General features: G+C 46.2%; 2 protein-coding genes across 11 annotated transcripts in view; one reads left to right on the top strand and one right to left on the bottom strand.

The window, feature by feature from the left end:
- The window catches only part of SMG7 (SMG7 nonsense mediated mRNA decay factor), a gene marked incomplete at its 5' end in the record, with an annotated part of 92,783 nt that extends 81,205 nt beyond the window's left edge, over positions 1-11,578 (top strand). For 4 of the 10 annotated variants that reach the window (XM_080825010.1, XM_080825008.1, XM_080825016.1 and 1 more), the window contains 9 exons: positions 1,345-1,489; positions 1,985-2,364; positions 2,973-3,341; positions 4,117-4,266; positions 6,508-6,588; positions 7,052-7,211; positions 8,095-8,265; positions 8,381-8,526; positions 9,137-11,578. In XM_080825010.1, coding sequence (XP_080681136.1) covers positions 1,345-1,489; positions 1,985-2,364; positions 2,973-3,341; positions 4,117-4,266; positions 6,508-6,588; positions 7,052-7,211; positions 8,095-8,265; positions 8,381-8,526; positions 9,137-9,250 — 1,716 coding nt within the window. In that variant the 3' untranslated portion in view covers positions 9,251-11,578. The remainder of the gene's footprint in view (positions 1-1,344; positions 1,490-1,984; positions 2,365-2,972; positions 3,342-4,116; positions 4,267-6,507; positions 6,589-7,051; positions 7,212-8,094; positions 8,266-8,380; positions 8,527-9,136) is intronic. The other 6 variants (XM_080825013.1, XM_080825011.1, XM_080825009.1 and 3 more) reach the window with 3 other exon arrangements.
- Positions 11,579-12,755: 1,177 nt separating this feature from the next.
- The window catches only part of NCF2 (neutrophil cytosolic factor 2), a 31,040-nt gene continuing 17,327 nt past the window's right edge, over positions 12,756-26,468 (bottom strand). The window contains exons 7-15 of the mRNA XM_080825007.1: positions 26,254-26,297; positions 24,690-24,831; positions 24,396-24,464; positions 23,414-23,489; positions 21,685-21,707; positions 21,136-21,287; positions 20,907-21,018; positions 15,459-15,636; positions 12,756-13,230 (exon numbers count right to left, since the gene is read on the bottom strand). Of these exons, the coding sequence (XP_080681133.1) occupies positions 13,118-13,230; positions 15,459-15,636; positions 20,907-21,018; positions 21,136-21,287; positions 21,685-21,707; positions 23,414-23,489; positions 24,396-24,464; positions 24,690-24,831; positions 26,254-26,297 (909 nt within the window). The 3' untranslated portion in view covers positions 12,756-13,117. The remainder of the gene's footprint in view (positions 13,231-15,458; positions 15,637-20,906; positions 21,019-21,135; positions 21,288-21,684; positions 21,708-23,413; positions 23,490-24,395; positions 24,465-24,689; positions 24,832-26,253; positions 26,298-26,468) is intronic.

Below are 26,468 nucleotides of genomic sequence, written 5' to 3'. Positions count from 1 at the left end.
AGATGAGGCTCTTTTTCTTGGCGTTTATACCTGTCCCAGCCAGTAGCATTATGTCACTTCAGTGTTATGCTGACTCATGGGAATTTATAAAGCAAGAATTTAAGTCTCTTGCTGGGGAGAGGTAAACACTGCTCAGTTATATGTGACTCTGTTTTTCTTAAACCTTTCCAAAGAGATAACAGACTATTACATATAAACAAAAGGTCTTTGCTCTGTGGTTTCATTAATACCATTCATGTTTGAACAAAGACCTAAGTGGCCATTTGATTTGTTAGCACATTTTGGCAAATGCATTTGTTTGCAGTAGGCCTGAGGACCCTGCTTGCAGATTAATAGTGCCTTCAGTGTATTTCACCTCTAGAGTTTTTTTGGGAAACAGAGAAATAACATAATAGTTGCATTTTGAGATTAGTAGTAGAGGGAGAAACAGAAACCTGGTAGAAATCGAGAAAAGGCGTGTGGGGAGAGAGGTGCTGGGGAAAAGTGAAGAACAAACCAATGAACGATGAAGCCAAAGGACCAGTGCTGAGACCAGGGATGAGTCCAGTATTTCGTGCCTGCTCTGCCTCCTCCTCTGCAGCTGCCTGCCTATAAGAGCCAGACTGAAATCTCCTTTCTGGCCTCCCTTCCCTCTTAAATCTGCTTCTGATGATTAAAGAAAGCCTGACAGAAGTCAGTATATCACCACTCTCCATACCTCATCCTAAGGTCTTCGTGAATGTCACCTGTTTTCCTTCATTTTACTCGTTTTCAGCAACGCATATGACATCATATTCTCTGTAGTGCCTTGTGTAGGACCTCGGGGCCTGTTCCTTACTGCTGAAAGTAGTTCTAAAGGGGTGTCCACGTGGAGGGGGTGCCTGACTGGTATGCTTAAGGCTGCCCAGAAGTAATTAAACTGAGGCCCAAAATATGTACCCTGTGGGTTAATAGTCATCGTTATTAAGTCATAATTCATATATGTTGTTTAATGAATTCAAGTACAAGGGCCCCTGGGGCCCATAATAGGTGGCTTAAGATTATAGGCAAGTTTTTTAACCTGTTGGCAAGACATGTCTCATTTGTAAAACAAATGAGTTCTCAGGTCCTTTCCGTGTTTAGTATTTTTATGATTTTGTGAAAGGAAAATAATTAGACTAGTAAAACTAAGCCCTTATATCTTTTATTGACAAATAATCTATTTTGATTTTTCCCATTTTTAACTTAGGTGAATTTAAATACCTTCATAGGCTTTTTTTTTTTTTTTTTGGACATAGTGGGTTTTAAATACTTTCTTAGAGTGGGTGCTTCTTTCTGACATATTTGCGTTTCAGATTATTATAATGTTGCTTCTATTGGTCATAGGTAAAATCCCAGACAGAACTAAGAAAGACTCCAGTGTCTGAAGCCAGGAAAACACCTGTAACTCAAACCCCAAGTCAAGCAAGTAACTCCCAGTTCATCCCCATTCATCACCCTGGAGCCTTCCCTCCTCTTCCCAGCCGGCCAGGTAAATATACATTTTATACTTTGTTCTACTTAATCTCATCTGTGCGTGAGTTTCTGCTCGTTAATTGAGTAATTCATACTCTACTGGAGTTAGAATTACTAAACCATAATGTTAAAAGGTAGAAGGAAGTTCTCTTTTCTCTAATGCTTATGAAGTTATTTTTGAGCCATTTCTCTAGTTTATTTACAAGTGCATGTTTGTTACCATGAAGGAATTCCCATTGCTAAACCTAGCATTTAAGAGACCACCTTTAGAATACTCCAGTTGCCTCAGTGGGTAGAAGTAGCGGCCCCCACTACTCTAATTTAATTCTTGAAATCAAGTTAAAGATTGATGTTTGATCAGTCTCACTTGCTAGTTGATCCCTGTTCTTGCATAATTTATTAGAGAACCTCTTCTCTCCCCTACCCCGTGTCCCCTTCAGATGACTTATTTTTGCGTTTCTTTTGCTAAATGCCTTTAGAACTAAAGCTGCTGTGTTCTTCTATTTTGAAGGGTTCCCGCCCCCCACATATGTTATTCCCCCTCCTGTGGCATTTTCTATGGGCTCAGGTTACACCTTCCCAGCTGGTGTTTCTGTCCCAGGAACCTTTCTTCAGCCTACAGCTCACTCTCCAGCAGGAAACCAGGTGCAAGCTGGGAAACAGTCCCACATTCCTTACAGCCAGCAACGGCCCTCTGGACCAGGGCCAATGAACCAGGGACCTCAACAACCACAGCCACCTTCCCAGCAACCCCTTACATCTCTACCAGCTCAGCCAACAGCACAGTCTACAAACCAGTTGCAGGTTCAAGCTCTAGCTCAGCAACAGTCCCCCACAAAAGCTGTGCCGGCTTTGGGGAAAAGCCCTCCTCACCACTCTGGATTCCAGCAGGTAAGTTAGAGTGGCATGTACTGTGTAGCTGAAATAAGGAGGGAAGACTGAAGTTATTCAGTGTTCGGTTAATTAGAAATACTGGTTAAGCTTTCAGATGTTTTTGCTGTGTAAGGATTACGGAAATGCAAAAATATCCCTCTGCTGTTTAGGAAAGTTCAAATGTTTTCCTTTCTCTTGTGAAGGAGACTAGATCTTAAGTACCGTTCTTTGCTGCTACTTGTCAGCTTTGTAGAAAAGGACTTTGTGTAAATAATTCTCTCCTATTTGAACATAAACTACAGAAGGGAAATAGAATCGTAATCTTGGTGAGGTGTTAAGGATAGGATACCATTCTTAAAAATGGCAGCTTGAGGCAGGAAGGGGGAAGACACACACACACGCACACTCATTTGTTCATTAACATGAATAATTGAATTGAAAGAGAACATAAGTTCGGTGCCCAACATATGTTCCCAGAAAGCTCTGTGTATTGAAAAACCAAAAGGGTAAAGGACTGCTGAGTTTTGTTGGTTGTAAGATCCCTCATGTTCATTCTGTGATTTTCTGAGTATTGAATGTAACATTGCATTTTATCCTCCTCTTGATGACAAGCATCTCTTTTTCAGTATCAACAGGCAGATGCCTCCAAACAGCTGTGGAATCCCCCTCAGGTTCAAGGCCCATTAGGGAAAATCATGCCTGTGAAACAGTCCTACTACCTTCAGTCCCAAGACCCCATAAAACTGTTTGAGCCGTCATTGCAACCTGTAATGCAGCAGCAGCCTCTAGAGAAAAAAATGAAGCCTTTTCCCATGGAGCCATATAACCATAATCCCTCAGAAGTCAAGGTCCCAGAATTCTACTGGGATTCTTCTTACAGCATGGCTGATAACAGAGCTGTAATGGCCCAGCAAGCAAATATGGACCGCAGGGGCAAACGGTCACCAGGAGTCTTCCGTCCAGAACAGGATCCTGTGCCCAGGATGCCATTTGAGGTGTGTGTCCTTCCCTGTCACCAGACACAACAGAACTAGGTCTGGGGCTGCATATTTTGACTTTCTCAAGTAGGCATTTATAAAGGCCGCTCTGATTCGTGAGTGCTCTAGCGAGCTGCTGAGTAACCGGCGTGGCTCTTGGTCACCCCCTCACAATTGCACAGTGTGATTTGATCTGGGGGAGTGGAAGAATTCCGTTACTGTTGTGGACCTGTGATGGTCTGGCAGAGAGATGGTGCAGAAATCTCTAACACAGCATGTTAGGGAATTCTGAAACAAAGCTCCTCTCAGTTGGGCTGAATCATCTAAGTTTAAAAATAGGTTTACTGCGTATTTAAACAAATTGCTTTCTGAGAGGAACAAAGTCAGCCAGTTATCTTTGATAGTGGAGTTCCCCTTCCTTTCTCTCGTAATTCATGAGAAACAGGTGTGTCTGATTTTCAAAAGAGAATGTAATTTTCAAAAGAGCTGTTTCTCTGTTAGCCCAAGATAGGCTGATCCCCTTGCTCCGCTGCCTTGGTTTACTCACAAGTCTCGTTAACCTTTTATGTTCCGCTCCGTGTTTGCCAGTGGTTTGTGCTTCTTTTGTCTTGATCTTTTGCACCGTTGTCCTTGTGTCACTTTACTTTTATTTCAGAGCCTTTTATTCCTTGCATAGTACTGTCTGCTATAATTCTCCTTGACTTGAGTTGCTTCTGTCCCCTAATCATGCTACTACTCCTTTGTGCTTTTGTCATCCCTTATTGCATCTCACTGTGATCCTTTCTGTCACTAGGACCCCAAGGGCTCCCCTCTGCTTCCTCCGGACCTGTTAAAGAGTCTGGCTGCCTTGGAGGAAGAGGAAGAGCTGATTTTTTCTAACCCTCCTGATCTTTACCCAGCTTTGCTGGGGCCTCTCGCCTCTCTTCCTGGACGGAGCCTCTTTGTATGTATTTGATGTAATTCTCATTGCTCTAACCCCAGCTTCTTTCCTGAGATTTTGGAGTCCTTGGAATAGATGGTTTCTTTTTGTCTGGAGCTTTTCTTTTTTTACCAAATTGTACCATTTGTTTCCTTACTGCCCAGACTAACCTTCAAACGGTAGTAGAACATGGGAAAACATTTCTGACTCCATAGCTGTAAATTTCAGAGTCACAGCTTTGTCGTATGTGTTATCCAGAAGCATCCTTCAGGGCCGTCACACAGGATGCAGTGCTGGCAAATTAACTTACTTTTTAGGTGGCACTTCCATCTAAGCCCAGGAATTTCAAGGGTCGTTTGATACTGCTTAGGAGTAGTGAGATTTTTCCTCATGTACTCAAAGTATGAAATGAAATATGCTCTAGATTTTTTAGTGACATTATTCAACGGTATGTGGCTCTTTTCTGATTGGTTAGCTGAGAGCCCTGATCTAAATTCAGAGCAAGATTCATAAACAGAATGAGTAAAAATGAAGAGAATTCTATTTATAAACATTGTTGGAGTGCCATAGATGTGTGAATACAGAGATAAGTAACTAGGATGGTATGAAATAAAGTCTGAAGTAATGATTAGTGGTATCTTTTTTTTTTAAAGATTTTATTTATTTATTTGACAGACAGAGATCACAAGCAGGCAGAGAGGCAGGCAGAGAGAGAGGGGGAACCAGGCTCCCTGCTGAGCAGAGAGCCAGATGTGGGGCTTGATCCCAGGACCCTGAGGTCATGACCTGAGCCAAAGGCAGAGGCTTTAACCCACTGAGCCACCCAGGCACCCCGATTAGTGGTATCTTTTAAAAATAGCCCTCTAGAAATCACTCTGCATTTCAAAGGATGGCATTCTATATTGTCATCAATATTTACATTATATTTTGCTGGAGTGGGAGAATATGAGAAGCATATGCTATGAAGTTTTCCCCTCCCTTTACTCCATCTTAACAAAACATGAAGCAATTCTGACTTTTGCTTTTTTGCTGTTTTTTATGAGGCAAGAAAACATTCGTAAGATTAAAATACATTAATTTTAGTATTAGGAGAAATACAGTTGTATGGCTTTCATAACAGAAGCTGCCATCCCTGGCACTTGAAGTTCCCGTAAGAGTTTGCCTGGGTGAGTGGCCAGAGAGACCTCCCACTTTTCCCCCCAAGTTAGAGAAATAAAAGATCCCTTAGAAACTTCATCAACTATGAGAGTACAGTGACAGCACCTCAGGGTTGTGGAAAACCTAACTGCGAAACTGTTGGCTCCGTGTGTTTGCCTTTCTTGCTGCTTCTCTGCTGGTGTGGCTTGAGGGCCAGGGGGCAGTGCCTCTCTCTCCAGTCCTTTCCTACTGCCTTACTTCCTACTCTGCTTGTCCCTCCTCCACTCAACGTGGAGCTGATGGTGGAACAAGTGTGCCTGGAGGGGTAGTGTTTTAGAGTTTGGGTTTTTTTCTCATGTTCACAAAAAAAAAAACCAAAAAAACAAAACACCTTAACTGTAATTCTTTCTCTATTTAACATCATTAATGATACAATGTGTGTGAAAGTGCCTTTAATGATACAATGTGTGTGAAAGTGCCTTGCATGTACTGGGTGTTTAGTAAATGCTTTATTGATCAACTGTTGAATGACAGTGAGCATCAGAGATTCAGCTTTCTTTCTTGGTAATTTTCTTAGGGCCAGTAAATGTAAATTCAACTTTAGCAACTATTTTAATATGTACCAGAAATAGATCTGCTTAGGAACCATGTTGACAAACCCAGTTCAGTTGTCAAAATGGATTTGAAAGGCTTTAAGTCATTACTGTGAGTGTTTTAAAATTGGGGGATGGGGGTAGGGGGGACATGGACTGCCAGATCAGCTCAGCATCTTGTTTTGAGAGTATTTTAATTGCAACTCTCGATAAGTGTATTCCCGAAGGTTCCTGCTAATAAACACTCAGAACTAGCATTTTTCAGGGTCCCTGGTCCCTGCCAGGGTATCTGTGCTAGATGAGAAGTATTCATCCAGGAGCATTGTGTCTGACTTGCCTGTGGCACCTGGCACTTAGCTGGTGTCGTGATATTAACATTTAGTTCACATCTTTGAAGCCTTACATTTGTACCTGATGGGTACATACAAGTACGCTTAAATGGTAGTCTTCTCTGCTAGATTGTTTAGTACCTTAAGATTAATATTAAGCAAATGGAAGGCATAATTTAACTACCTTTTTTTCCGGGACTGTGAAGAAATCCTTGTTGGAGAAGCCCTCGGAGCTCATGTCCCATTCCTCCTCTTTCTTGTCCCTCACCGGATTTTCTCTCAATCAGGTGGGTAGATGGTGCTTTTATAGTAGGCTAGTGTATTCTTTCCCATTCTATTTCTGTCCCCCTATTTTTCTCTTCCTTTCTCTTCCATGTATTGGAATCTTCCAGACATTTTATTTTATCCTCTGTCCCTCTGATTTGGGTATATGAGATACTTGTATGTTTTAAGTTTGAACCCTTGAACTTCTCATTAATACAGAAATCTTAGGGCTCTGTTGTCCAGCCAAGTGAACTTTTCATACTTTTAAATCCGGGTGGTTTATATAGATTGAGGAAAAGCAAATTAGGGGAAAATGAATTTGACAGGAAAACCAGAAGAAACTGAGATAAAAGCCTTCAAAATTTGTCTTGTTAAGAAAAGCTCAATACACATAAGATGCTTAAGCATCCGAGAACATGAACATGACATTTTCTTAAATCTCTTTCATTGGAGTGAGTTTATAACTTGGTTGTCATTGTCTTCCAGGAAAGATACCCAAATAACAGCGTGTTCAATGAGGTATATGGGAAAAACCTGACAACCAGCTCCAAAACAGAACTTAATCCTTCGCTGGCCCCCCAGGAGACATCACTGTACTCCCTCTTTGAAGGGACCCCCTGGTCTCCATCACTTCCTGCCAGTTCAGGTATTGACTGGTCTTTAAATTACAGGCCTTGCATTTCCTATTCACTGCGATTGATGATGATTTGGTATGATTTTGTGATTGTAAATGTTAGGTTTTTTTAGTTTCTGAAAGAAAATAGGAAAAAAGCTTAATGAGCCAGTTCACATAATAAGTGCCACTGAAAAAGCTTTTTTATATCCTCAGTAACCAGCAGAGTTGTAAGAGAGAAAAATATGGGTTCTATCTTAAGATTTCCAGCTGTTCTTTAGTTTTTTTTGTTGTTTTTTTTTTTTAAGATTTTATTTATTTATTTGACAGAGATCACAAGAGAGGCAGGCAGAGAGGGGGGTGGGGGGAAGCAGGCTCCCTGCCAACCAGAGAGCCCAATGCAGGACTCCATCCCAAGACCCTGGGATCATGACCTGAGCCGAAGGAAGAGGTTTTAACCCACTGAGCCACCCAGGTGCCCCTGTTCTTCAGTTTTTGTTTATAGATATTCATTCTTTGCAGGAAAAGTTGCACTCTTTAAAACAGATTTTTTTGAATCTCTGTTTTATAAATGTAGTTTGATTCAGTAGTCATTCTTCTTAAGATCAGGTAATTCTGTTTCTGGTAGAGAGGACTGGTAGATATTTACCTGAAACAGGCATGCCAGAATAGTGCATGCATAAAATTGTTTGGTTTTGCTTTTTTTTTTTCAAAGCAAGGACCATGCCTTAGGTATGTGTAGTAAGACAAACTAGCACATCCGGCAGAGTCCCTTTGGAGGCCCTGATTCTGCCTTTCTCCCAAAGCCCCGTAGTTACCTTTAGTAGAATTGAAGTGAGCAGATCTATAGGAAACTTTAGTTCTTGACTTGTTTGTGAAACATCTATTAATGTCTTGTGTTGTTGTGATTTAATAGATCATTCAACACCAGCCAGCCAATCTCCTCATTCCTCCAACCCAAGCAGCCTGCCAAGCTCCCCTCCAACACACAACCATAATTCTGTTCCATTCTCCAACTTTGGACCCATTGGAACTCCAGATAACAGGGATAGGAGAACTGCAGATCGGTGGAAAACTGATAAGCCAGGTGAGATCCACACTTCATTGCCTAGTGAAAGTGAATCACTTACTCTGCCCTTCTCTGGTGTTTGGTATTTGGTGATGACAGAACATCTTGAATTCTTCTCTCTTTGCATCCTTAGCCATGGGTGGGTTTGGCATTGACTATCTCTCAGCGACATCATCCTCTGAGAGCAGTTGGCATCAGGCCAGCACTCCGAGTGGCACCTGGGCAGGCCATGGCCCCTCCATGGAGGATTCCTCTGCTGTCCTCATGGAAAGCCTAAAGGTAAGTGAGTTTTGGGAACAAGAACCACGAGAGATGTGGTTCTGCTTTTGTTCCTGTAAATAGCCAGGCTTAGTCCTTAAACCCTTAGAGTTGATCAGTTCATAGCATGTATCTAGCAAAGTCCTAGAAACATGGTCTACCTTACAAGATTCTTGAATAGGAGTGTTGTTTTTTAATTTGTGAACTCACTAGTGATAAAGAGTTTTGTCTTCAAGGGGGGCAGAAAAAAGGTTTTAGTTGCATTGCAAGGTTAAGACGATTCTGATTCATTTAGGAATGTTTGATTTAAGCCTTTTGTGAACACATGAAAGAAAGGTATCTAATTTTAGAGATGTTTTGTTTGCCTAAAATCTTTATTGTAGATATTCTGAGGTCCCACGTGGCACTGAGTTTTAATAAAAAGTATTTCACCTTTTCTGGTTTAAAATCTTAGTGGGAACTAACTGGTCTTGAAGACAGTCTTACAACAGCTTTGTCTAATAGCTGGGTGCTTTAGGGGCAGGGATCTTGGGACACATATGCCTTTATATTTGGCGAGGATTGAGAAACAAACCCCTCTCAGACGTCTGGGCATTTGACCTCTGCTGACAAGCTCTGGGCTGTTTTTCAGTCTATCTGGTCCAGTTCCATGATGCATCCTGGACCTTCCGCTCTGGAGCAGCTGTTAATGCAGCAGAAGCAGAAACAGCAGCGGGGACAAGGCACCATGAACCCTCCACACTGAGGCCAAAGTGGCAACCCTGGGAATGAAGGCTCCATAAACCATGGCATGTTGGGTTTGCAGGACTGGCCCATACAGTCCCCTGCAGGTGGCAGCCCTCTTTTCTGTTTCTTGCTGTTGAGAGGGTGTAAGCGTTCCACCGGCACGCTGAGTGTGCACGAAATGTCCGCAGTGCAACAAAAAGAAAAAATCATCGGGAACTCTCCGTCCCCCTGGGGCCTTCCGGAGGGAGAGAGGAGCTGCTGTCTGTCTCACTCAGTTACCTGATATCACCGCCTCTCACCTTCTCCATCGTGCATGTCCCCAGCCACAAGGGAAGTGAAAGCTGAGAAGGGGAGGCAGATGGGAGAAGCCAATGGGAACTTCTCAGTCCTTTTTTCCTCTTTGGGGAATAAAATAGGAATCCATTAATGATTGCTTTGCTGACTGAGAATGTAGTTGAAATTATTCCTGAACATCTTTTATTATTGTTATTACTCTCAGTAGTAAAATATCACACTGAATTCTTCCACACACAGATGTGCTTCTTCTAGTCAGTGTGTAGCAAGGAAAGCCCCGTCCACTGCTCCTGTGAGAGGTTGGTGGTGACAGGATGGGGAAGCTGACCTCTTCAGCCAGTGGAAGTGTTCCGTGAGGGAGCGTCCAGGGCCTCAACCTTCACTCAGAAGGTTCTGGCAGGCCCCCTTCTGGCCTGGAGACTGCAGCAGGAGATGCCCTTCACTCTGTAGGTGCTCGAGCCCCAATCGAGGACGCAGTGTGGGTGGTGGTGCTGGGCTGGACTGGCAGATGACTGCTATAGGACTTTAAATTAATGTTTTTGATTCCTGTACATTTTACAGTAGCGTAGCAAGCAGTCTCACAGAAGGCAGGCTGGTCCATTCGTGGCCCGACCCATTTTAATAGGTAGAAGCTTTCAGTGTGGTTATTTTTTGTTTGATTGGTTTTTGTGACCCCCATCCTGCTTACCACCCACCTCCTCCTGTCCCTACCTCCATCCCTTTCCTACCCTATGCTGTCTGCTAGTCATTGTTTCTATTCCTAATGTGTACAACATCTCGCCGAGAAGCAACAGCATGGGGTCCAGCAGTTGGGGCCCAAAGGACAGTCTGAGGAGGAAGGAAGCAGTGGCGTCTGCATAGCGCACAACGGGCCCAGCCCCTGCCCGGCTGCGTCTCCCGACCTCCACTTTCAGAGTGAAATTCAAGGCAACAAGGACACGTGTGCAGCATGCACAGAAGAGAACACAACGAAGTCCATTCTGGAAAAGGCGAAAGAAAGGAAGATAAACTTTTATTTGGTATTTATTAGAAGGAAAGAGGACTGAAAATTTTCTTGTGTAGAAACAGAAGGACAGCATTTCTGTTAGTTCCTGGAAAAGTAATATTTTAAGGGGAAATTATGGAAACAATCTAAATGTCCAATTGCTGTGCTAGTGGTAAGGTCTATTTCTGGGAGGTCTCTCCTCTGTGTGTGTGTGTGTGTGTGTGTGTGTGTGTGTTTGCGCAAGGTGCGCATACACACTCAGCTGCTCTCCCCGGGGGAGGGGGAGTGTGTGTGAGTGTGTGGAGTCAGTGTGGGACTTACAAACTGGAAGACAGCTGCAGAGCAAAGCACATCCAGGAGCCCCGGTTGTCATTCAAGTCTGGGCAACCCCAGCAATGGAAGGGGTGAGATTAATGCTCGTTGCTCTTCAGAGAGAGTGGTTGGAGCCCCGTATGCTACATTATTGCTCTTTAAGTTTGACATGGTGTTTGGGGTTTTTTGTTTTTGTTTTGTTATTTTTTTTGTTCTTGTTGTTTTGAAAGGTCTGAAAGGGTGAAGCCCCCCCACCCAATGGCAATATGAAACCCTTTGTGCTTCTCTCCAGCCCCCTTCCCCGTGTCTGCCTCTCTTCCATCCCCCCGCCTCAAGCCTCCCTCCCCACTCCCTTGACCCACTTTGTGTGTTCGAGCTCTGCATTCAGGCAGCTGCGACATTCCAGTGTTTGAGCTGTCCCTGATTCTCGCACCCTAGATGAGCTAGCCAGATTCACTGTCTCACCGCTGGTACTGCCCACATCCCATACAGCCCTGTTTCTGCATGAGAATTTGGTGTTTGGAATGATTTCTGACTCTTGGGGCGGGGTTTCTCGCCTTACCATCCTCTGTGGAGTAATGAGGCGGGAGAGGAGAATCTTCATCAGAAACTGGTTTTGTGTAGTAAACTTTCTCTTGTGTTTGTTTTTTTGTTTTGTTTTGTTTTGTTTTTTGTTTTGTTTTGGTCTGTCTGTGCAAGACCTGCAGCTGCTGAAATCAGCTTTGCCTTTAATTAAACCATGTTCTCTCCAACCAGATCTGTGTGTACGTTGTTTCTTTTCTAACCTCGAAGAATATCCTACTTTAAAAAAAACAAGTATTTATCACAGACCTGTACCCCTGAAGCAAATAATACATTATATGTTAATAAAAACAAAAACAAAAAGCCAAGTATTTAAACTACTTATGTAAGTCATCTAGGAGAAAGCAGAGATGGTCAGAAATTGAATATGCTTCAGGGTTATCTGTGCTTTTAGTAGCATTCCAAACCACCGTGCATTTTTATGGAAAGGGGTGGGTAGAAAGAAACTGATTGTCAAAATTCTTTTATCTAATAAATAAAGATTGGCTTATGCAAGGAAGTTAACAACCCTCCATTTGTATCCCTGTTTTTACTGTCAGTGGGACGATGCAGAGATAGTTTCTCTTTCTGGTCTAAAAATCACAAAGTCTGGTTAGCCCCAACAGTAATTAGTGTTCTTAGCTTTGATGCTGCATTTCTTATAGTTATGTCCAGAGTTTCCAGTAGTAGCCTGCCGGGCGTGCGGCGGCCGGTTGGAGGTCAGTGCCACGGCCTGCCAGTCTGTGTGTTCACGCTGGTCAGCAAGCCTCTCACTTCCGTGTTGATTCCATCGACACTTCATTTCCTGACTGCTCTTCACAAGCACCCGCACACTGGAATGGCCACAGAGCCATACGTACTGTGCAAGGAGGAGGGAGGGAGGGAAAGGAAGGCTGGTTCTAAAGCCTAGTATTTGTTAACCCCAAGTTAACCCTAAAAAAATCAAGCCATTTGGTTAAATGATAACCAAAATAAAACCATAGCTTTCTATCACGTGTATCAGTTCATCTTATAAAATGTTAACTAGCAGGATAGTCCTGACCAAGTGGCTTCCTGAATGTGGCTTCTTTGCGTCACTCAGGTGATAGTGGCCCATATTCAGTATTGAACTCTTAACAAATGTCCCTCCCTGAGAAGGTAGGAAGGGATGTGATTCTGGGGTTTTAATTCTCTAAGAAATTAGAAAACTAAGTCTAAATTCAGTTCAAGCAATGAGACTTTGAGTAAAGGGAAGTCAATTTTGCGTGTGTCTGCCATCTGAATGACCCGTAAATTTACTTCAGGCTCTAGGAGGAGTCTGCGACTGTTGTGGTACAGGAATAGGGGTATTTATACTTCGGCCTTGGGCCTGCCCTCTGCATGTCTTGTTTTTGTAAGTTTTTTATTGAGGTATCACATACAGAAGGGCACCAATAATCAGTATACAGCTCAGTGAACTTTTACAAAGTGAACACATTTGGGTAGCCAGCACTCCAAGCAAGAAACATCAGCACCCTAGAAGACCCCCTCATGCCCTTCCAGACATTTCCACCCACTCAACCCACTCCACCCGCCAGGGTCATCATCATGATAAGTCTTTACAACATTGTGTCGTAGGTTAAATTTTCAGTGGGAAAAGTAGATTAGTTAACACTTCTGCACAGCAATGTCTCCCTACAGTGTACTGCAGGTGCATGCCAAACCTCACGAGAGATTTTAGTTACTTTTCTCCCACTTTGTCGGTCCTGGAACATTCTAGACTCCTCTAGGAGAGCTTTCCAAATCTGTAGTTGCATGTTCTTCAACAAACGCTCTGGGGAAAATGCCAGTCTTCCCTTTGCACTCTCCTTCCAGCCAGTCTTCATTCACTGATAAAAGGAAGCGAATACATCAATTTCTAAAACCAGTACGGGAGAATTAATGTCACCTGGATATTCCACACAGATCTTTGGCAGTCCTTCACCCCCAACTGTGCTAACAGGGAAGAGTCTATTGGAAAGTGATTTGAGAGAAAAGTGAACATAGGACTTCCACCGTCTTACTGGTTTCTGTCTTATAATGGAGGAGTAAAATACAGAAAATCAATTAGATGTTTCAAAAAGTTGCCAGGGGAAAAAAAAAGTTGCCAGAAAAATAAGATAAATTAAACAATACATTTTGAGATAGGATATTTTTTAATAACAGAAGAGTTTTATCTGACCTATGTTAGGAATTTTTATTCTATTACATGCAGAAGACATGCCATTAGATACAGTTCATCTTTGGGGCACATGGGTGGCTCAGTCAGTTAAGCAGCCAACTCTTGATTTCGGCTCAGGTCATAATCTCAGGATTGTGAGATTGAGTCCTGCATCAGGCTCTGCACTGAGCATGGAACCTGCTTAAGCTTCTTTCCCTCCAGGACACCTGGGTGGCTAAATCCCTTAAGCATTTGCCTTTGGCTCAAGGTCATGATCCCAGGACCCGGGAATCAGTTCCTACCTGGGGATCCCCCTGCTTGTTCTCCCAAGCTCGCTCTCTCTAGCAAATAAATACAATCTTTAAAAAAAAAATGCCCTCCCTCCCTCCTCTCTCCTCTCCCTCTGCACCTACCCCTGTTCATGCTCTCTCGAAAAAAATTAATTAAAAAAATATAGTTGATCTTTGAACAATACAAGTTTGAACTGTGAGGGTCCACTTACACACGGATTGTTTGATACAGCACTGTGCTACAACAGTGTTTTCCTTTTGATTTATTTTCTTTTTAAGATTGATTTATTTTAGAGAGAGAGCATGGCAGGGATAGGCAGAGGGAAAGAAAACTAGGAGGCTCCCCGCAGAGCATGGAGCCCAAGACAGGGCTAGATCCCAGGACCCCAAGATCATGACCTAAGATGAAATCAAGGGCAGACACAGTAAGGAATATGCCACCTTTTTTTTCTCACATCTACCCAGGTTTTTCTGTGATCTCATCCCATCCTCACGCCCCACCCCAACACTGGACAGTGTAGCTGGTTGGTTGATACACTTAAAAAAATGGTGCTGGGAGTTACTAAGTCTTACTGTCCCCTGTTAGAAGATAGGCACAGCCAGGGCACCCTGCTTCTTTACTTCATTACTCATATTTTGAGTTAATTGTCACGCAATTGTATACTCTCTACCCCATTAACTTTAAAATCTGATTTCTTAATCTGTTGGGTTTTCTGTCATAATTGGTAATGGCGTTTGTTTTCACTACTCTGCATTGCTAATGCATATTTCTGCTGTTGTGAACAAAGCTTTTGATGGGATTCTTGAAGTAGGGAAATACGATTATGTCAAACTGTGAGTTAGAATGGTGCTTCTCTCCCTTGGGAGATCAGCATCACACTGGAAGCTGTTAGAAATGCAAATGTGTGGGCCCCACCCCAGACCTGAATCAGAATCTGGTTGCTGGGCCAGGAATTTTATTTAACTCTCAAAAGGGTGCTTGGGCATTCTGAAGTTGGAGAAGAGCTAAACTAGAAGTCTCTACTTAATACTGTTTCAGCTTTTAGTGTGTTTGATTCCTAACAGGATCAGGAAAGTCACCAGAGACACAAAGCAATGTCAAGTAGCTTCTTGTCAGGCAAAATCTACCCACTTCTCTCATCTTTACAAAGTACATCAATTCAAAGAAAAGTATCCTATGGCTTGGTGCAAAGACGAAATGATTCCAGCCACCGTCCAATCACTTCACTCTGGGAATGAGAAAGCATGGCTTCCAAACAGCCATCTTTTTTTTTTTTTTTTTAAGATTTTATTTATTTACTCAAGAGACAGCGAGAGAGAGCACAAAGGGCCAGGGGGCTGGGAGAGGGACCCCAGGATCATGGGCCTCCCAGGCCTCCCTGAAACAGCCATCTTTAACGATCAAAATGTCAGCTGAGTCTTGTCATTTGTTGCTTCCCTCCCCGTTGGAGCAACAGATGGAAAGGCGGAGCGCTCCATTCTGCTCCCTGCCCCTGAAAGCTAGGAAGGACACTGAAACCACGGGCTAAACTTGGCTTGTAGGTTATTAATGTTCCTTCCTCTCTTCCCTTGGACTTATTGCTGCTCACATGGAAATTAGTTTCTATGATCCAGGAGTAGTACCTACCCATTGATATAATCTGGATTATGTCCCCTTCCTGGAACTCCAGGTCTTCTGGCTGGGTGGCCTCGTAACTGAAGAGTGCTACCACTTGGCCTCCTTCCTTAAGCTGTGGTTCTGTCGTCTGGTTATTAGCTTCAGATTTTTCACTTTCCTTGGGTTCATCTGGAAAGCCTTGGTCACCCTGAAATAATAAAGGGCCTGTTAGTTTTCCCAACTTCTCGGCCAGTGAACATCGAACATCACAAAAGGAATCCGTGAAACGTCAGTGTAGCCCCTGGGATAAACTCATGAAGGCCAAGTGTGCGATCAGTCCCTAGCACAGACCCAACATGTGCTTTAGGAACACAGGATGGTTGGATAAATGAACCCAAAAGGTCTGCAGGACCATAGGTGGCCTTAAAATCTTACAGAAACCTACAGGAATCCTGAAAAAAGACTAGGTACTACTGCTATTTCATCGCAGATGGAAAAACGAGAGATGGAGTCACAAATAACCAACAGAACCCAAGGTCGAACCTGGGTTTCTACCTTGAATCTAACACCCTCTCCCCAGCACCCACAACATAGGGACTGTAAGGACCTATTTTATGTTTATATTCTGTCAAGAGGCTTTCATTGAGGTTAAACAAAACCTTGTTTAGCCCTTGAACTGTCCTCGCTCCCCTTCCCCCAGGGAATTCACTTAAAGGCGGGTCCGGAAACCAGCTCCGGGTAACAATGCCCAGATACAAAGGTGGGTCAGGCCAGGTGGAGACATCCGATCAGTAGGGGGTTGCATACTGTCTCCCTAGCCACCAAGGAGTATGGGCCCCCGCCCTTTGGGTACCCTTTTGGCGCCAATCCTAATCAAGGTGTAATAGGCTGATTCAAATGTCTACTAGGGTAAATTATAATTCAATTGGTCACCTAACATCACTGTGCAGTTTCCTGTGTGTGTTACAATCTCATTGGTTACCTGTGCGTGGCCAGGCCCAACCGCATGGCCTTTACCCTTAAAAGCTAGACTGTGAAACAGACAAGGGTCGCCCTCTCTTGTAAGAGGTGCGGCCCCGAACGTTCGGTTAGATTCTTGATGCTTGGCGCGAAATAAAGCTTTGCTTGACCTTCGCTTTGTATCAGTCTCGCTCCTTTAATCACGGACCCATTATTGGGGCATAACAGGGACCTCGTTAGAAATGTAAATTTCTGGCCCCATCCTAAACCTATTAAATCATAAACTTGCATGTGGGGCCCAGCAATTTGCATTTTAACAAGCCCTCTAGGTGAGTCTCATACTTGCTAAAGTTTGAGAGACCCTGCAGAACGTCATGTTGTCTTTCTCAGGCCATGAAAAAAGGCGTTGCTTTCTGATACATGTTTTAAGTACACACCTTAGTTACCATTGTGGTTTTTGATCCACAAATGCTGAAGAAAAAAGGATGCAGTTTTCTAGAGAAGTGAATCATAGGATTTAACAAACCCGTATTAGAAACCCCGTGAGGTTCAGTGCTGTACTGAGGGTTCAAAGCTCTTACTTCCTAATGTCATGTGTTCCCCGACAGGTCCCTTTTATTGCAAGGCAGTACAGTGAGGTGGAAATGGCTGTAAGGAGTCTAAAGGCCTGGGTTTGTATCCCAGCTCCACTGCTCACTGGCTGTGTGACCCCGAGCAAGTGGTGAAAGCTCTCTGAACTTGTTTTCTCGCCTGAAACAGAGGCTAGAAGAATGAAATATGATGTAGAATAGTAATAGCTGACAATTTTTTTTTAAGATTTTATTTATTTGAGAGAGAGCACACATATGCATGTGTGAGCAGGGGCGGGGTGGAGGGAAGGGGGAGGCAGAGAATCCTAAGCAGGCTCGGGGCAGGGAGCCTGATGTGGGGCTCCATCCCATACCCTGAGATCACGACCTGAGCAGAAACCAAGAGTCAGATGCTCAGCTGCACCCCCCAGGCGCCCCTAGCTGACAATTATTAAACTCTCTGTGAGAGTCCTAGTCTCAATGTATACATATTTATATTTAAACTTGATTAATGTAAGTGTTTCTGCATAGAGTAGCTACTTCATAAATGATGGTCCCTTTTCCTGCTCTTCTAGCAAGTGAATGAGAACATCCTGACTTGCCGCCTCCAGGAGTAAGGGGTAGTGATAAAAGAATGCCCGCCAATGCCCTCTGAAGCCGGACTGCATCCCGAGAAGACTGCGTTGGGAATTTGGGGAGGGCTAGCTACATACAGCCACTAGTTATACTGAAGCTCTTCAGAGAACAAAAATCAACCATCATTAAAAACAATAAAGAAAATACTTCCCTTTTAAGGGAAGTAACACATTTAGAGCAGAAGGGCCAGGCAGAATCCTTTCAAGACAATACTGAAAGGATCCTTCCTGACAGAGACCGTCGAAAACCTCAGGATGACCTTTCAGACTTCCAAAGGACCCCCTGCACTGCTACCTGTTCTCTGCCGTCCCGCACCTAGGGTCCTGGGCGCCAGTGAGTCCAAGGGCCGTACTTCCTGAACGAAATTTTCTGAACCCTTAGACACCAGCGACCTGGGGCTTACCGCGGGGCCTTCCGCCGGGCCCACCCTCTTTACTGCCTCTCCCGCTCCTTTTTCTTTTCCCAGCAAACATGTATCTGATTTCAGTGAGAATCTGCCAGAGGCCCTTCCCCTGTCCAGCTGTGGGGTTGAGGGTTTAGAAGAGGGACTCTGCCCCCACGGAGCCCACTGCCCCAAGCCCAGATGGTCTGGAAGAGCTTTGCCTGTGTGCTCATTTCCACGGTTTCAAAATCCATTCAGAGGTAAAAAATAGTAGCTCTCCAAAGGGTTCACATAGGACCTGTTGAATGTTATACTCCTTACTGATGTAACTGCAGATGCCACTGTCTAAACATGCTAAAGCAGGAAACGGTAGAATTGAAGGTGTCGGAGGGACCCCAGCTGACAGCGGCTTTGGTCAGTGGAGGCTGTGATCCCCTCGATTGTGCATTGGGAACCCCAGTGTCAGGACTGTGGACGGGGAGCTGAGCACTCAAAACAAGCCTGCGGGCTGGCCTGCCTCCCAGAGCACCCGCCCCCTCACTCCTAGGTCCCTGAATCATCCATCCCAAGCCAGCATTCCTCGGATTTTCTACCTGGCTCACAGCCCCATCCGAGTGCCACAGTACAGAAGCCTTTCCATGATGCGGCCTCCCAGCTTGTGTCTTTGTGTCTGTCACCACGGCCAACTCTTTGGGTCTACCCTCCGCTCTTCCATCTATATAAGGCCTTCTAACCTCCTCCAACTTGCTAGTTCTATTTGCCGTTGTAAGGCTATGCTTCAAGACAATTTCAGCATCATTCTCTCTAGGAAGGCTATTGACTATTGACTTGTCCCGCCTTCCTTCAGCGTTTTTGGGTGAGACACCCTCCCTTGCGCTTAGGAAACAGCACGCCATCCGTCTCCATCAGTTCACCTAACCCGTGCTTTGTAATCGTGTGCGCCCCCGTCTTTCCCCAAGAAGAGCCTGGGTTTTGTTAGTGTTTGTATCTCCAGTGCCTGTTTAGAGAGCAGTAAGTGCTCAGCAAATGTTTGTTGAAGAATAAATGTCGCCAGACAAACACTGGAAATAATCCAAATGTCTACCAATAGGTGAATCAATAAACAAACTGTACTATTCATTTAGTGATACCATTAGTGATCAAAACAAATGGACTATTATACCACAAAAGTATATATAAAGACAGAAAAGTAGGGATGCCTGGGTGGCTCAGTGGGTTAAGCCTCTGCCTTTGGCTCAGGTCATGATCTCAGGGTCCTGGGATCGAGCCCCACATCGGGCTCTCTGCTCGGCGGGGAGCCTGCTTCCCCCTCTCCTCTGCCTCCTTGTGATCTCTGTCTGTCAAATAAATAAAATCTTAAAAAAAATTTAAAAAAAAATGGAAAAGAATATATTGAAATGTACTATTAAAAGCTTATATATTATTGTACAATCCCTTTATTATGAAATTGATGGGCTATTAAAAGTTCATATGTATAGTATAGTGACATATATATAACACACATATTTTATACATAAATATATATTATACATATATAACATTTACATTATATATGTAAATATATATACCATGCCTATAAACTTTTTTTTAAAGATTTTGTTTATTTATTTATTTGACAGAGAGATCACAAGTAGGCAGAGAGGCAGGCAGAGAGAGAGGAGGAAGTAGGCTCCCTGCTGAGCAGAGAGCCCGATGCGGGGCTTGATCCCCATGCCTATAAACGTTTAATAGTCCATCAATTTCATATAAACGGATCGTGTGAATTTATGTGCATATATATACTGTATGATCCATTTATATGCTCCACTTACATGAAATTACATAAAAGGCGAAAAAAAGTACATTGGAATGTTGATAGAACACAGATGGTTTTCAGGAGCCATGGCTGTAGGAGGGAATTAACCTCAACAATAAAAAGAAATTTTCTTTTCCCTTGGAGACAAAGGGACAAAGTCAAGAGTGTTAATGTGTAGCTACTACTTCTAGCCTCTAACTTTGCCCCCAATGTCCTTTACTCTTACTGGGCAGTCAGTTACCTCTGTTCTAGGCCCTGAGGTCTAGAAAGGGGTTCAAGAATACAGACTCTGGGGCGCCTGGGTGGCTCAGTGGGTTAGGCCTCTGCCTTTGGCTCAGGTCATGATCCCAGGGTCCTGGGATCGAGGCCCGCATCAGGCTCTCTGCTCAGTGGGGAGCCTGCTTCCCCCTCTCTCTCTGCCTACCTGTGACCTCTCTCTTTCTCAAATAAATAAATAAAATCTTTAAAAAAATAAAAATAATAAAAAAAAGAATACAGACTCTGGTCAAAATTCTCACTGGGCCCCGGTTCCACTACCAACCCGCTGTGTCATCTTGGTCAAGTCAACCTCTCTTTGCCTTGTTAGCTAAATTGTGAAATGGGCTAACAACACTTCAGGGAGCTGTGGGGTCTCTGAAAATGCATACACGGCGTGCACTTAGCGTGGTGTCAGGCACGTGGGAGACTTTCGATAGAGTCTGGCTATCGGTGGGAGGTTGTAATCCAAATCATCTCTCTGTGACATAAATGCGAACTATTATCCTCTACTCCCAAGTGTTCTTTCACATGGAAACGGACAGTGAGAAACGGTGAGGAGCTCAGCCCCAAGCTAGGATTTCATTGGGACCTTGCTTGACAGCGACGGGTCTAACCTTGGAACCGGTGGGTGTGGCAGCAGCTAGAAGGGACTCGGAGGCTTTCGGTGCCTTGTGGGGCCTGCTCTTCCCTTGTGGGGAACCCTCTCCCGGCTGCCACCGGGGTGCAGGGGAAAGGGAGGCAGAGCTGTGGCTCGTGACTCACCGTATCCTCAACACCAAGCACAGTGCCAGGCTTGCGGCCGGGGCTCGGTACATGCTGTTGAGGAAGGGGCCCAAAAGACACAGGACGCTGGGTGCCCTTGGGCTCACGGCACTCACCACTGTGTTCTCACACCACAGAGTCAGGCTGAAGTTCTTCACTTGCCCCCAGGCCGCCTTCATGTTCTCTTCTGAAAGGGGCACCAGCTCATTGCTGTCCAGAGGCCGATAGCTGGGCAGAGACGAGTAAGAACCAAGTGGGAGAACATCAGTACAAAAACCACTGTCTTCTCTCCTCCAGGCCAGCACCAGGTCCCCAGATGGAGCCCCGCCACCTTCACGGGCTCACCTTAGCTTCGTGTGTTCTGGCAAGAGCTCCAGTTTCTTAGACACCATGTCCCGGACCTGGCTATAGGGGAGCCCGGGCTGCGTCTCCATGACCACCGTGTACTTGTAGTGCACCTTGAGTGTGTAGGGCATGGGAACGCTGAGCTTTCCTTCCTGAGGGGACAGCAAGCAGAGGGAGCTCATGAGGGTCTGTGGCCTCCTCTCGGCCCCATCCTGGATCACGGGGAGTGTTCTGTGCAGCAGGGAGAGGCCAATAGCTAGCCGGTTTCACGGGAAGGGGCTTTCAGAGGGCCCATGGCCCCACTCTTGCCTGGACAGGAATTCCTACAGGGCTGGAAGAGCTGGCCCACGCACTCCAGGCCAGCAGGAAATGTGTGCACAGGGGCAGGGAAAGTCATCATGGGGCCCCCGCCGTCGACTGTGTGTATGGTGGTAGCCGGCCCACCCTTCCTCGGGGACTCCTTCTGTAACCCAGGGACACCTGCTCATGGCGGAGAGCCTCAGCTTTTCCTTTCTCTTCCACTTGAAATAGTACAAGGAAAAAGCTTACCTTGGGCTCTTTTCCTTTTGGACCTAAATGGAGAAGGTAGGAAGTAAAACAAAAGAAGATGTTGAATAAACACTCCCGGCTAGCCCCTGCCTTCCACAGAATGAAACCTTTTAGAATAGGACACCCAACTTCTTACCTTTAAATCTCTGGGGTGATTCTTAACCTTAAACTGTAGGGAAAATCACACTTGGGGGAAATGTGCAAGGCAAAGCACAAACACGCAGAGGAACCCAGTCCCTGCCTCTGGGGAGCATACAGGCAAGTATCAAAGGACCGTTCCACCCCAGCAGTGCATGGGGTGAGCAGGAACCCCAAAGTCCAGTTACACCAGTGGGCGCTGAGCAATGAAAGCAGGGAGTGCAAGAAGAACCAGGGGCCACAGCAGCAACGTTAGAACCACTCATTTCCCCCTTGTCCTCTATTTTTCTGCATGTTTCTAATATGTATATTACTATGACCATATGCACATAATTTATATGAGAAGTCTGCATAAAGATAATCACTGTAGAGGGTGCACAATGGAAAAAGAGACCATTGATCTCATACTCAGCTAATCATTAGAGTCACTTGGAAGGTTTGTTTTTTTTTTTTTTCTAGAAACACAGATTCTGAAGCCCAATTCCAATCCTGAAGAATCAGAATCAAATGTCTAGGAATCTATATTCATAACATTTTCCTAGGTTAATATGGAATCCTTAATGGGCCCCTAAAGAGAAAAGGTAAAAACGAAACAAAACAAAAAAAGCTATCAAGGATGTTTTGAGGGTTCATTGGAGAAATGTGAATATAAGATACACACTCTATGATATTATAATAATGTTCAATGTCCTAGATGTAACAATTGTGGTTATGCAGGAGGATAGGAAATAATACTCAAGTGCAGGGCGAAGGCCATGAGTCTGTGACTTCCTTTCAAGTGCCTGGGGGTGGGGAGGGGAGCTGGGCAAGGACATGATACAAAATGTTCACAGTTGGTGAATTTAGGTGAGAGGTATCCTGGAGTTTATTGTACTACACTTTCAACTTTCAATCTGTAGGTTCGACAGTTTTCAAAATAAATATGGAGGTATGGGGAGCATCCCAAGGGGTTCTGGTGATCTGGGGGTGCCTAACTATCATGGATCTAGGATTTGGACAAACCACCTCTTGAATGCATCTCTATCGAGCACTTATCCAGAATCAGCTTAAACGGCATTCCTAACCAAAATCCCCTTACTTCCCAAGGCCACCCTCTCCAAACATCAGGAGAATGTCCTTTTCTCATTGGCCCTTGGTTCGTGGTCTATCCCTTGGGGCTCTGCAGAGCAGTTTTTTTTCCAGATAGAGCTCCTTGGACTTTTGAAAAGAGCCACTCCATCCCCCTCTGAGGTAAACATGTGCGCTGACTTCAACCTTTCTGGGACATGGTTTCTGTACCTCATGATGGAGGGGTCTGGTGACTACTTAAGTCAAGACACTCACTGCCCCCCAGAAACCAGCTACATTTACCTGCTCCCTGTGGGTGTTCTGGAGTAGGTAGGGGGAAAGGGCATCAGTTTCCTAAGTTTTGGGTGGGTGGGTGGTACAGGAGAGAGGGGCCCTGGGGCTGTGGGTTCATAAGCTGAGCGGCATGCTGGGAGGAGAAGAAGAAACCAGAATGTCCTAGAAGGCTGGGAGAGCAGTGCTCTGTGAGGAAGCAGCCGGGAGCATTCCTGTACCCAGGCCAAGGGTGTTTTCCAGGGACACCAACCGGGTGGTAAGTGGGGTCTTCCAGGAGCGCTGGAACTGGGAGGAGCTGGGATATCAGACTCTGGGGAGGCTTCCTCCTGGAGGAGACAGAGATGGTGAGAGCCTTCATTCAGACCAAGTTCTTAGGTAGGAGTTTGAGGGGGGTGGGGCAAGGAAAGGCAAACGGCTTCCTAAAAGTTGGAGCAGTGGTGACATTCGGGGGAGACTAAGGAAAGTGCTGGTTAGAGAGGAGGCAGGGTTGACCCGGTGGGAAGAAATCACAGTAGAAACAAGAACCTTAAGCCCCACCTAAAAGGCCCTTGCTGCCTGCCCCTTCCAGCCGCAATGGAAGTCTGCTGGAGATGAGGGAGGACCTGAGTCTTGTCTCAGCTCCCCTCTCGCTCCACATCCTGCCCCATTCAAAGGAAAAAGTCCACCCCTCATCGGTACGGTATTTAAAACACTTCAAGTTATCTGAGTACAGTAACTCGGACAGGGGAGGGCCAAGCGCACAGAGGACAGCTGGTTGCACAGTGTCCGGAGAGACACGTCAGACGCCGTCGGTCATCCACACGGCACTTCAGGTCCAATGAAGACCACCGGCAGAAGGGCAGGCCTTCAAGCAGGCAGGAAGGAGCCGGGGCAGGCAAGGCCTACTCCGTCTCCGTGCTCTAACGGACTTCTCTTTGTTACAACACACTGACGGTTCTTCTAGGTGAGGAGGACATTTCCGGGAAGACCTAACCTTCCTGTACTACAGGCTTTGGATCCCAAGTCACCCCTGACCGGGAGGAATCCGAGAGGTGGGGTGGGCCCAGCAGGTCCCTCAGACGCCTCCCTCAGCACATCTGGGGGCTTTCCTTGCTCCCCAGGTTCCACTCTGGGCGGCTGGAGTTAGGACTAGGGAGTGGAAGGACCTTCCCAGCGCCTCTCCCACACAGCCCTGCCCCCCTCCAGGGAGGCTGTGGCGGGAAGGGGCCCAGCCTTGCAACGCACGTCGTTACCTGGGGCTGCTGCTGACCGGGGATCCGCAGCTCGACAGGTTCCAGGTAGTTGCACGGAACGAGCCCCTTCTGTGGCAGGATCGCGGAATCGGAAAGGGGAGAACAAGTTGGCTCCTCAGTCCCCACCGGACCCGGACCACCAAACGGCCCAGGGACGTGGGGGAGCGATGGGGGTGCAGACGAAGGCGGGTAGCCAGGCCGCGAACGAGGCGGCAGATGCTGCTCGCCAGAACGTGCCGCCGTTTGCTGCCAGAACCCCGTGGCCGACACACCCACCCCTGGTCCTCTGAATACCTGCCCGTTGAATATGACCGTCGCCCAGTTGTCGTTGCCCTTCTTCAGGACGAAGACGATGTTCCCCGGCATGACCTGCAGCTCCTCTGACGTCTCGGGCACAAACCCAAACAGCACCCGGTGAGCTTCCCCTTCCAGAGCCCTGCGGGGGACGGACGCGAGAATCCGTCCTCTGTCCAGCCTGGACTGCGTCTTGCGCATGTCACCATGGCACGCACGACAGTGGCCTTGGGGCCGGGACATGTGCTCCAGACACCCTCTATCTCAACATTGAGCTGCCCCTGGGACCTAACCGGGACCAGGCAGGAAAGTGCCCGTGAACACCCTCCATAACCACATAGGTAGCGGGATGAGAATGAAAGACAAAACACGAGACCCCCAGGCCATGCCCTCCTCGCCGTCCCTTCCCCTCTGAGGAGGCAGCTTCCTGGCTGTGCTGGGCCAGCTCTCCAGTCTGGGCTGGGGTGGATCGGGCTTGTGGGGCAAGATGAACACACGCGGTGGAGGGCGGGGGAGAGGCAGCTGGCTGAGAAAGGGGGTAGGGGGGCCAAGTCACCTGGAGGCCCCGCCAGCCGACGGGCACGTGGTGGGGGGGCAAGGGGGTGCAGAGCATGAGGCCGGCTGTGGGGAGTGGCCGGATGTGGAAGGGGGGCCTGAGGCCAGCCAGCTGTGCACTAGGCAATGTCATTGTCCTTTTACTGTTTCTTCAAGACATCCTTTGCCCTTGGAGGCTTTGGCTGTACAGTTTGTGCCTCCTTGGAACGTGTGAGTGTGGGGCTGGCCCCTGCTCTGGCCAGGGGCTCCCTCTCACCTCCGCTCCGTCCCCTTCCCCTCAGCCCTGCTATCTGTTTCCAAACAACAGGCTGTCTGCGTGGGGGAGACAGACTCCTCCAGCAGGCAGAGCTAGCAATGAGCTCATCGGCCCCCTCATTTTTATAGTTGCTGTGGTGCTTTATTTAAAAAAAAAAACAAAAAAAAACCCTCTTTATGGGGCGGGGGGATCTGGGCTTGCTTCTTTGCTAGAAGAAATTCTTAAGAAAGCTGTAAGTTGTGTCTTTCTTGGCTTCTCGTCTTACAGAAGAACAGCTTCTTTTGCCTGAGTTGTTCCTCTTACTTCTCCAGAGACCACGTGTCCAGAGGGAGTGAAAAACACCCACTCGGGAAAGGACACACCTTCTAGCTTCCCTCTTCGCTCACCCAACTCCAGAAAGCTCTGGCCTCCCCCTTTTTTGAAGTGCCTACAGTCAGGACAAAACTGTGCTCCAGCCTCTGCTCAGGGGGGCTCTGTTCCACAGACACATGCTGCCCTCCAGCAGGTACCCCCATGTGTGGGTGGCTGTGCACAGGGACCTGGGGACCCCTGTGGTCAATCCTACCAGAGTCAAGGCTCCCATCCCCCCTACATCACTCCATTCTAACCTTGAAAACAGGGAGAGCCCACACACGAGGTTACACTCCCCAGGACTCAGCCCCTGACCCCCGCTTCATCTTCTTCTCCCCCTTGATTGCCAGAATTCAGGCTTGGAGCTCGGATATTCTGCATCCTGCTCTAAACCGAACTTACCTGAAGATCTCTGGGGTTTTGGGTCTGGGTGGAGGTTCAGCGGCCTAGTGAACATTCAGGAGAAATGAAGGGAAGGAGTAGGGGAGAGAACAGACCGTTAATGGTAATTTGAGCCTTCTCCCAAACCCAAAAACCAAACAATGCATTTCAAGCTCCATGGGAACACTCTCGAGGGAGAGGGCACCATGGACCTTGACTGCACACTGGAAAATAAC

The sequence above is a fragment of the Martes martes genome, assembly GCF_963455335.1.
Source record: "Martes martes genome assembly, chromosome: 15".
NCBI classification, from domain to species: Eukaryota; Metazoa; Chordata; class Mammalia; order Carnivora; family Mustelidae; genus Martes; species Martes martes.
The sequence above is the reverse complement of the archived record's forward strand: the minus strand, read 5'-3'. Positions and strand labels throughout refer to the sequence as shown.